Source organism: Hypomesus nipponensis, chromosome 13 (assembly GCF_054491055.1).
Source record: "Hypomesus nipponensis isolate SF chromosome 13, ASM5449105v1, whole genome shotgun sequence".
Classification (NCBI taxonomy): domain Eukaryota; kingdom Metazoa; phylum Chordata; class Actinopteri; order Osmeriformes; family Osmeridae; genus Hypomesus; species Hypomesus nipponensis.
In genome coordinates this window covers 1,170,651-1,181,763 of record NC_140373.1, presented here as the reverse complement: position 1 = coordinate 1,181,763, position 11,113 = coordinate 1,170,651, and the positions used below count along the sequence as shown (strand labels likewise).

The following is an 11,113-nucleotide window of genomic DNA, read 5'->3' as shown; positions in this document are numbered from 1 at the left end:
AATAAGGTAAAGTGAAATTGGGCGGAATAACTGGGATACCTTTGATTTAAAATTAAGGTTTAAGTCATCACACAAACTAATGACCGTATAAATGACATCTCACACTGAGAAAGACGACCCAGCCCAAATAAGTCACTATTTGTTTGTGGCTTAAAAGCTTCTGTTAAATGAATACAATTAATACAACAAAAGCAGCATGACTCCAAAAAATACTTTTGTGACTATTCTAACTTATTTGTGTGTGTGTGTATGTGTGTGTGTGTGTGTGTGGGGGGGTTCTAAATAATTATTTCTGACTCAACTCAAAGATAAATGTCACCATACAGGAAGACTCTTTCGTCTGCTAAATGACAGTGTACTTCTCAAATTTTAGCGCTCCCACAGCTGGCTACATAGCTAGCTAGCTATATTTGGCTCACAACCAGCCATGGAATCACGCTCCTTCTGCATAGCAATCCTTGGAAATGGCGAACTAATATAAGATACTCGTAAACAAAAGCACAAAGCGTTGATGCTACAACACAAAAATATGATCTACAAGCATAACACTTTAGTAAAATTAGTAATATAGATACCTCATGGGAGGAGACAACCGTGGAGCACGTGCGACTGCGAGTTGCTAGCAAGCTAACTGGCGATCCTCCATTAGTGATCCCAACGCATCAAGCTATACGCTGATAAAGCAAGGAATTTACACTTTTTAATAGACAACTGTTATTAGTTTAATTGGTAAATAAACAAATTTGAAAGGGACATATATTATCTGTACTCATTTCACTATTTCCACAAAGGCAGATCAAAGTCATAGGTAGAAGACAGGTGTCCACGCACGCGCTCTGGCGGCGTGCTTCACCGCGATGATCACTGACGTTCTTATTGACAAAAAACACGACCTTATGAATCAGCACAACTGCAACTACACAACCTACGTTGGATTCAACCACTTAAAAAAAGTTTAAAGTGGTAGTTTTATGGTTTTGTTTCAGCCAGTAAACACAAGATAAAATAGCCTACTACAAACGACGGTTTGGTTTGGCCCTGTACAAAGACATCACAAACACAATCAATTAGATCACTTTATTAGCGACAAAGGTGGTCTGAAATAGGATGCTGCAATAAAATAAAAGTACGGCTAGATAACCACTAGGTTAAACATCACGTAAACACAGACGTCTGACTGGCTTGTTTGATCCACCCTCTTCTATATGTATTGTGACATTTTAAGAAACTCACTTTGTGCACTTCCTGAGTTACTCTAAAGCAGTTTTACATTAATGATTAGAAACAAAATAAAATATCTCGATGATCCAAACCAGTGAACTCACCGTACATTGACAATTATGATTCATTCCAGAACATGGAACGTGGAATGCATTTCTTGAAGACGGCACCACAAATGCTGTCATGGCACAGTCATTTTTCAGTCCATTGAATAGTAGCTTACTGAATAAATCCATAATTTTCACAATGAAAGTCATAAAATGTTTAGTTAAGTTTGAGTAAACAGACTGTTAACAGCCTTATAATCCAATTTCGTAAATATTTAAAAATCAATTAATACCACGATTATCATAACCACAATGTAAAATACCTTTTAAGACACAAATGGTTTCAGTTCGATGGCAGTTCTGCAGGAGGTCAGGTCAGAACAAGACGAGAGAATTTGTCTTTGACTAATGTTGGACGGGTGGGAGGAACTTGAGGGACACAGTACATGCATTCCCCAATCAAACTGAAATCAGATTATTTTTACCCCACTTTTAACCTCACGCCGATACACACTTTGTTCCCCTGCATTTTTGGTCGTCTTAGCACATTGGAACATATGACATGGCCAACAAACATGGCCATAAAGCTTGTTATGGTAAACTAGTTAGTATTAATGTCGAGTTTGTTGACAAACCTATTCCTTAGTGGTGCATGTGGTGGTGCATACATGTTGCGAACCTGATGCTTACTGAGTAACACTGGTCCACACTCAGAACACAGACACATTTACACCACACCTCGTTTTTGGGTTTAAAAGGGTTGTGAGCTTGGTCCTTTCAATTACTCTTAATTTGGTCAAAAGTTCACGTATAAATATAAACATCACCAACTCTTCATATCAAAATAAGGCAAGTTTCAATTTAAAAAAAGTTCCCAACTCTGAGCAGGATTTTCATAAAACCAGTCCTTTCCTCTGTTGTTAGAGGGATGTGCTGCAGTTCCGACTCCCTGCCAGCAGATGGCAGCGTTCACTATGCTGGTTGGCCGATCAGCCCTCAGGTGGCCTTGATGTCTGCAAGACTGCTGTGCAGCACCCCCTCCCTGTGGGCCTTGACGCCCTGCAGCCGGCGGCCGTGCAGCGTGAAGCGGGACCAGGCCAGCAGCTGCAGCACGGAGCAGGTGATGGGGACAAACACCAGCAGGTAGAAGCAGCCCTGGCGCAGAGGGGCGCCCCCTGGTGGAGGGAGGACCGGTACTGCAATAGGGTCCAGCGCCGGCCCTGAGCTCCTCTCAAAGATGTCGAAACCTGGAGGGGGAGGCACAAGAATAGAGAGAGAGAGAGTGAGAATGGAGGAAGAGAGAGAGCGAGAATGGAGGAGGAGAGAGAGAGAGTGAGAATGGAGGAGGAGATAAAGAGAGAGTGAGAATGGGGAAGGAGAGAATGGGGGAGGAGAGAGAGACTTCCTACTTGTGTAGACACACACACACACACACACACACACCTGTGTAGACACACACACACACACACACACCTGTGTAGACACACAGCAGCCAGGTACCGAAGAGGGGGGCAAAGGTCTGGCCTGGCTTGGTCACCAAGGCGACCATGCCAAAGAGCAGCGCGGAGGCTGGCTGCTGGCGACGGTTCATCACAAAGTCCTCGTCCACCAGATCAGACACCACCAGGCTCAGCAGCTTACAGGTCCCCTCGGTGAACACACGGTTACTGGGGGGGACAGGTGAACACACGGTTACTGGGGGGGACAGGTGAACACACGGTTACTGGGGGGGACAGGTGAACACACGGTTACTGGGGGGGACAGGTGAACACACGGTTACTGGGGGGGGGGGGGGAGATGGCAGAAGTACACACATCCTTCACTCAAGTAGAAGTTCAGATACTCATGTTTACAAAGACTAACGTTGAAGTACCAACAAAACTTTTTTTACAACTTTTCGAAACTTTGTGCAAATATTTTTTTAACCTTTTGAAATTGTTTTTGAAACTTTATTTTTTCAACCTTTCAAAAATAATTTTCCAAAACTTTTTTCGGAACCCTGGCGTGTTGAGCTTCCTCAGACACTCCTTATCACGAGGACCAACACGCACCCTCTCCTTCATCCTGTTTGAGAATGAATGTATACGCTAGAGAGAGAGTGTGCATGTGCATGCGTGTTGGTGTGTGTGTGTGTCTACCTGGCAATGAAGATGCAGAGCAGGTAGAGCTGGTCGGGCCCGGCCAGCAGCATAGCCACGCTGAGAGCCAGCTTCAGCAGGAACAGCCAGCGCACCACCAGGTAAACACCGTAGCGCTGGCACAGCGACAAGAAGTACATGTTGTTCAGGTGGGGGGCGATGTAGGAGATCCCTGGGAGGGGACAGGACTCGGTTACAAAAACACACATTAACATACTGACTGGGGTAGGAAGTGCAGGGTAGGGGCTATGGGCAGGGGGTTAGGAGCTAGCGGTTAGGGGGTAGGAAGTGCAGGGTAGGGGCTATGGGCAGGGGGTTAGGAGCTAGCGGTGAGGTGGTAGGAGGTACAGGGTAGGGGCTATGGGCAGGGGGTTAGGAGCTAGCGGTTAGGGGTAGGAGGTACAGGGTAGGGGCTATGGGCAGGGGGTTAGGAGCTAGCGGTGAGGTGGTAGGAGGTACAGGGTAGGGGCTATGGGCAGGGGGTTAGGAGCTAGCGGTTAGGAGGTACAGGGTAGGGGCTATGGGCAGGGGGTTAGGAGCTAGCGGTTAGGGGGTAGGAGGTACAGGGTAGGGGCTATGGGCAGGGGGTTAGGAGCTAGCGGTTAGGGGGTAGGAGGTACAGGGTAGGGGCTATGGGCAGGGGGTTAGGAGCTAGCGGTTAGGGGGTAGGAGGTACAGGGTAGGGGCTATGGGCAGGGGGTTAGGAGCTAGCGGTTAGGAGGTAGGAGGTACAGGGTAGGGGCTATGGGCAGGGGGTTAGGAGCTAGCGGTTAGGGGTAGGAGGTACAGGGTAGGGGCTATGGGCAGGGGGTTAGGAGCTAGCGGTTAGGGGGTAGGAGGTACAGGGTAGGGGCTATGGGCAGGGGGTTAGGAGCTAGCGGTTAGGAGGTAGGAGGTGCAGGGTAGGGGCTTGGGCAGGGGGTTAGGAGCTAGCGGTTAGGAGGTACAGGGCAGGGGCTACGGGCAGGGGGTTAGGAGCTAGCGGTTAGGGGGTAGGAGGTAGAGGATGGGAGGTGGGAGGTCGTGTCTGTCTCACCCAGCAGGATGGACCCTGTGGAGGCAGAGATGCTGTCTGAGAGGAGGTGCTCCAGAAACAGAGGAAAGAAGTTACTGTTGAAGTGGCAGTGAAACACCTGGGGGGAGGGGGAGACAACAAAAAGACCAAATGTGAAGACAAATTTACGTGAATTGAAACACATTTCTAGATATGCACTGTTTGTATGTGTGCTGAATGAATCAAATGAATCCCCCCGATAGAGAAGCTATGCTGCCTGAGTTTAGCATCCCAGGCAGCCAGCGACCCCTTGACCACCCCTTGACCACCCCTTGACCACCCCTTGACCACCCCCGGCTGAACGCACCTGCAGCAGGTTCATGGAGGAGAACCACATGAAGTTCCTGTGCTTGGAGAGCTGGCGCAGGTACTCCCCCAGGGAGAGGGGGCTCTGCTGGGGGGCGGCAGGAGGCCCCACACTCAGCCTGCAGCAGGGGGTGGAGGTTAGGGGCATCTTCACACACACACAATGTACATTTAAACTGTTACTTGCTATAACCAAGTAAGAAATACAAACAGGCATTCAAGTCTTGCTCTCTGGTCTCCAGAAGGTCACATACTCTTTCAGCAGGAGCTCCTCTTCCTGCCTCCGACGAGCCTCGCCCTGGAACCGTCGCCGCAGCAACCGGCACACCACCATGAACCCCGCTATGGAGGCTGCGGCGAGCGTGGTGCAGAAGATCCGGAAGGAGAAGAAGTCTTCCTTGTCCCAGAAGCAGTAGGACAGGAAGACGGACAGGGACCCGAGCGCGCTGAACAGAGAGCAGTGGAAGTTGAGGCGGGCGCGGTCACTGGCCGACACGGCCAGCTCAGCCAGGAGGGCGTTGTGGTTGAGGTCGACCAGGGTGAGGAAGCCGTCATACAGGCACAGGCACAACAGGAAGTGGAGGCCCGGGGGAGCCCAGGGCACCCAGAAGGACAGGAAGGAGAGGGCGAGGAGGGGGCCGTTTCTGGAGAGGGCCCCCAGGCGTTTCAGGATCACCTCAGGGGACGAGATGTAAGGGCCAGACCTGGGAGGGGATAGACACACGCACTGAGTGAAGGGAAGAGAGAGAGAGACAGAGAGAGAGAGAGAGAGAGAGAGAGAGAGGGAGAGGGACAGAGATAGAGGAGAGAGAGGGAAAGAGAGAGAGGAGAGAGAGAGAGAGGGAGAGAGAGAGACAGAGACAGAGAGATAGAGGAGAGAGAGAGGGGAGAGAGACAGAGAGAGACAGAGAGGGATAGAGAGGAGAGAGGGAGGGATAGAAGAGAGAGAAACCTACGTATGTAACTGTACGTGCGCTGGCAGGTGTGGTAGCTGCAGTCACAAAAGCATATTTACACAAGTTATTCTGTTTTGTTCACATTGACCAGGTGTCACTCTCTCTCCTTAGACACACATTAAATGACAAACACACAGAAACCATTGTGACTTACTGTTTACATAGAGTAGAGGAAAACAGACCAAAAAGAGGTAGAGAGAGAGAGTACTTACTGAGCGGAGCCAAGGAAGTTACGGTCACTCAGCCAGCCAAACAGCGGATCGTTCAGACTGTTCCATATGAGAAACACCGTCTGGGGAGGGAGAGGCAGGGAGAGGCAGGGCGGGGCAACCAGACAATAAGAGACGGCATTGAACAGAGTTAACCTTCCACCATCATCACATCCAGGAGGTCTCTCACACTAATCACATAATCACATTACACAGACAACACCTACCCCAGAGACACACAGAGAGACAGAGAGAGGGACTGAAAGAGAGGGGGAGAGAGAGAGAAAGAGAGAGAAGGACAAAGAGAAAGAGGGAATGAAAGAGACACTCACCTCCCCCACCCAGAAGGACACCTTGTCGATCTTGTAGACCGAGACGAAGGTCTCCACGTAGTACAGCAGGAACACGTTGTGGAGGATGGAGACGAACAGAGCCAGGGAGCCGTACAGGACGGCCGTGGAGACCCCCAGACAGCATCCCCACACCCGCTGGCCCATCCTGCCCCCGTCACACTCTGCCCCGTCTGGCCCTGGCCACACTCCTGCTGCTGCTGCTGCTCAGCCCTGGCTCACCTCCGCCCCCCCATGACACTGCAAACAAACACACCCAGCAAATGGTGAGAGGAGGAGAGCAAATGGTGGATCGAGTGAGACCGAGGTGTGAAGTTACATACACACACAACACAAACTGGAACCAAAAGTGTTAAAACACACTGTCTGGGTCATACTGAGTTTCCTGGAATCTTCCTCTCTACGCCCCCTCCCTCCCTCCAGCCTGCTGGGACAGAGACACTCAGCTTCTCACTGCATCCCTCTCTCCTCATCAATACAGCTCTGGACAGTCCTAAGGGAGAGGGTGTAACTGGAGCCTCTCCTCTTTGTGACTCCACTATCAGGCTCCTCCAACACCCTGCTCCACTTCACACAGACACACATTGAAGGAGTTCTTCTCCAGGTGTCATACTAACCCTGGGATACTGACCTATAGCCTTGAGAGAGAGAGCGAGGAAGAAGAGAGGGAGAGTGACGGGAGAGAGGGAGGACAAAGACAATGAGGGAGAGGGGGGGTCAGAGAGTGAAGGGGAGAGAGAGAGACATAGACAATGAGGGAGGGGGGAGAGAGAGAGCTGAAGAGAAAGGGTCTACCAGCCATTCACGATCTTTTCCACTTTGCAGCCCACTTACCTTGCTAATATTTTTACGGCCGCCCCACACATCCGCTCCATTGATTTGCGCTTATCACACCTGTTTAACCACACCACGGGAGCTAAACAATTGCTTTCATAACTAAATGTAGTGTGTCCTTCCCCATACAGCCTCCTCACACACACATTGTGCGATCAAAGACAGTGTTCATCAGCGCCACCGTAAGCACACATTGGAAACTGCGTAACTAATACGGCCAGGCCAGGTCTAGAACTTCCGGTGAAGTTAGAAACTTGACTTTTAATAACCAGAACAGGTTATGTTAACCTTTAGGTGGTATTGCTCTCTTATAAACCCTACTCAGATTGCGCAGCTTCTCGCTTTTTTTCCCCATCAGCCGATAAGGTATCCCTCACTCATCTCTCCCGTTTCCAGATTGTTAGAAACTGAGAAAGACATGTTACATTATCCATAGGGAACCAATATGACAAAGACTAACCCTAACCCAATTATTTATGTGAGTTAACACTATCGGCTAGCAACGAAGCTGAAAGAATTGAGTACATTATAATGTAGCAAAAAATTGTACCAGAGAATGTCTAATATTGTACTGTGTGAATTGCGGAAGTGATGCGTGCATAGTGGATCGAAGTGGCGGAAATGTCAGTTGGTCTTTTGTCAACGTGCCAACTATTGGCACCGGTTGCTATTGGCGTTTCGGTCATGATGAATTAAAGGTTAGATGTCAGTTTAAGATTTGTAAGAATTTTAATCATCATTTACCAACAGTATATATAAATATTTTGACATATAACTCCAGTTCGAGAGGGCAGTACACTCGTTTTGAGTTTGAAAGGATGGAGGTGTTTAGAGAGCGGAGGAATCTGTTCCCTCTGCCAAGTGGTTCCATAGAGTGGTTCATTAAGCTGCTGTGTGCTAAGGAGACCAATTTGGCCTCTGTTATTATCCTGCTAGTCTCTTATAAGAGCGAGCCTCCGACGTGGCAGCACCAGAGAAAAATCTGTTTAAAAATAGCATCAGGCACGCGGGCCCGCACACCTGTCTGATACACTCAGGCCCGCGCATGCCCGGGCCTCCACAACCTCACCGTTATCAACAAACGGAGAATACAAAAGTTTATGAAACTAACAGTTACGTTCAACAAAAATATTTTCCCTTTCATTTTACAAACACGTCATCATTTTACAAACAAGAAATGTATGATGATGACATATCCGCTAAATCTCAGTGGGGGAAAATGTTTTTAAAAAACAACTTTAAACCCCCTGCATGGTCCTTTCAAACCGAGCAGTCAAGCGAAACCGACTTCGGCGCTGCATCAAGGAGTCAGTGATTCTAATCTGGATTTATCTGGAGCGGAGTGAAAAGGAAGCGGAACCGGGTTGACAGGTGGCTCCTTCATGCCCAGCAGGGCAGTATCGCCTGGCAAAACCTCGGAGTAGCACTCTCAACCATAGAGAGGGAGGCTGTTGGTAGACAGCGCAGGTGTGGGGTGCCAGGGAAGCTGTGCACCTGTTGTGTTAGAGCTAACCTTGGCTCTCCCCAGAGAGACCGTGAGACCAGACGGAAAAAGATGCGCGAGATGAACTCAGTAGGCCTAGTAAAGAGACACTTTTCACCACGAATGGATTCGCAGTTCATTAAAATCGTAATGTAACGCTATTTGTTCACATTCTATTCTAAACCGAACTGTTGACAGATGGTTCAATCATGTGCATCAAGGCTGGCACTAATAGACAGACTAAACTAGTAACGTTTCAGAAACCTCTCTGGCAAAAGCTAGTTATCTAGCTAACTTGCTTGCATTGTTAAATATTGAATCATATACGTAATATTATGGGTGGGCGAAATTATGGCCGTCCCTGCCGTCGGCTCACTTGGCAAATATGATCCCTTTCCACAGGTTGTTGTCTGGCTGTGATAAACCTGCAGTTTTTGACATGCTACAGCCGCTGTTGTTTCACAAACCAACGCAAAACTAGCTAGCAGCGCTAGCCACGTACTACTTGCTAGTTAAACTAGCTAGCTTTAACTAGCAAGCTAATAGCGTAACCCCCACATTGGCAAACACCGGTTTGTTTAAAGCCAGACTCTCCCCATGAAATAATAAATTACTTACCATCAGCGTAAAATAGAACCATGAAATTACGACGTTACGAAATTACTATAAAGCTATTATTTAAGTGGTGATAAACTAGAAAACTGACTGGCTTGTAAATTCGCCACGGAGTGTGGACCTGGTAGTTAGCTCGCTAGCTAAATCTGAGACTGACTACCAGAACATGAAACAGGACGTCACGATGACAGCTGTCTACACCCACGCCCACCGTCTGCAAGGGTTTGGAAATCAGAGGGATTTCCCCCCGATTAGTCGTGAGCTGGGGAGCAAGTCTGTAGCGCCACCCAGGGTATAGCCTGACAGACAACATGCATCTGGATTGTTGAAGAATTGTGAAAGGTTTATTGGTTGGTCGAGTAGTTCAACATATTTTCGTCTGTGTCCCGCTTGATATTGTAGTATCCTCGAGAGACAAAGTGGAAGCTGAAGCAAGGTTTGATTCTCTTCAAGCTTTATTCTCCAAACATGATAAATGTCTCTCCGTTAAAATGCTCTCTGGGCCAGCAAAAAACACTAACAACATTAAACAATATGACAGTGATGCTACAATAGGGTTGTAGTGGCACAACCGTTGTTTGTTAAGCTACCGGGAAGGTAAAACTGAAGCACAGAGACCTCAGTTTAAATATACGTCTTTGGAGTTCAGTTCTCATGGCCAGACACTTATATGCACCACGTAATAAACACGATCAACTATTGTATACATTATTCAAGTGTTCATTCCAGATCTCTCTCACCCCCTTTATAGGAAATAGAAGCAAAGAGGTTCTTAAGAACCTCAAACGAAACAAAGTGGTCGTTTCCTCTTCTGTAGTTGTACCTGCTCTGTTAAGTTGAGGTTTCACTGGTAAAAGCACATTCCAAATTCCTGTTGGAGTCTAAAATACTGTGTGATCCAATGATCGGCTGAGGAACCTTAGTGTTGCTGAAAGAAGAAACATGCTCATCTATAGAGTGAAGAAAAACTACAGTATGACTCTGGTGCCCACCATCTGCTTGTGTGTCGCTGTGGCCTCATCTCTCTCTCTCTCTCTCTCTCTCTCTCTCTCTCTCTCTCTCTCTCTCTCTCTCTCTCTCTCTCTCTCTCTCTCTCTCTCTCTCTCTCTCTCTCTCTCTCTCTCTCTCTCTCTCTCTCTCTCTCTCTCTCTCTCAGATCAGTGTCGCTCAGCCAGACACTTCGTCTGTAAATGCAGATAACTCCTCACTCTCTCTTTGTCCTTCTCTCTCCCTCTCCTTTCTCCCTTTATATGGGGGGGGGGGGGGGGGGACGACGACGACACCAGATGTAGAAAAACACAAAGCGTTTCTGAGACCAGACCAGCTGACGGTACAGACTCTGGTTGCGTCAGTACAAAGGAGGAGGAACAAAATATTCCCCGAATTGCAATAACTAAACTACAGTGAAATATTTGGGGAAATGGAGAGATAACCAGTGGTGTGAAGACATGTGTGTATGTTCGCCGTGTTGTGTGTGTCGTGTGTGTATGCTGGCCGTGGTGTGTTTGGTTCTGTGACAAAGAATGTGTCATTGGACATGCTAAAAGCCATACATATTGCTAAAGAACGCTCGTGTTTAGTTCCTTCTAAGGTCTTCCCCAACTCACACGTTTTAGTCGTACACATAATTCGCCAGCAGGTGGCGATAGCTGACTGAACTATGAACCAGAGCTATTGAGAAACGACTCAAAAAAAGACATCAGTAAATGTAATTAATCCCTACCTAGAAAATAAGTAGGCTAATAAACGGCAAACAATGAACTCCTCTCTTTTTAATTGCATTATTAGGTTGTCTGTTTTAGCAAAAAACACTATTCTAGTTATCAAGAGGTTTAAAAGCAAATATCGTTTTTAGGTGAATTTGTACGAAAACGGGGGTTATTTTTGTAATTAGGTCAAT

At 47.7% G+C, this 11,113-nt stretch overlaps 1 protein-coding gene across 2 annotated transcripts; it reads right to left on the bottom strand.

Annotated features, from left to right (window-relative positions):
- Window positions 1-1,468: 1,468 nt before the first annotated feature.
- Window positions 1,469-9,388, bottom strand: slc68a1a (solute carrier family 68 member 1a). 2 transcript variants are annotated; one of them, XM_084669626.1, is made up of 9 exons: window positions 9,217-9,388; window positions 6,264-6,521; window positions 5,935-6,014; window positions 5,021-5,470; window positions 4,768-4,885; window positions 4,443-4,539; window positions 3,407-3,578; window positions 2,769-2,935; window positions 1,469-2,515 (listed from the first exon to the last, which is right to left on the bottom strand). In XM_084669626.1, the coding sequence occupies exons 2-9, from the start codon at window positions 6,426-6,428 to the stop codon at window positions 2,265-2,267; spliced, it is 1,500 nt and encodes a 499-aa protein (XP_084525752.1). In that variant the 5' UTR covers window positions 6,429-6,521; window positions 9,217-9,388; the 3' UTR covers window positions 1,469-2,264. The 2 variants fall into 2 exon arrangements, with proteins under 2 accessions (XP_084525752.1, XP_084525751.1); XM_084669625.1 differs by having other exon boundaries at window positions 2,742-2,935; window positions 9,217-9,386.
- Window positions 9,389-11,113: the final 1,725 nt, after the last annotated feature.

What these genes read in the sequence shown, in the direction of transcription:
- slc68a1a (XM_084669625.1), bottom strand. Translation starts at nt 6,428, where the DNA reads ATGGGCCAGCGGGTGTGGGGATGCTGTCTGGGGGTCTCCACGGCCGTC. An exon ending in TGTCCTTCTGGGTGGGGGAG is followed by an intron (nt 6,015 to 6,263) that starts GTGAGTGTCTCT and finishes CTCCCTCCCCAG; the next exon opens with ACGGTGTTTCTCATATGGAA. An exon ending in CCTCCATGAACCTGCTGCAG is followed by an intron (nt 4,540 to 4,767) that starts GTGCGTTCAGCC and finishes CCCTCCCCCCAG; the next exon opens with GTGTTTCACTGCCACTTCAA.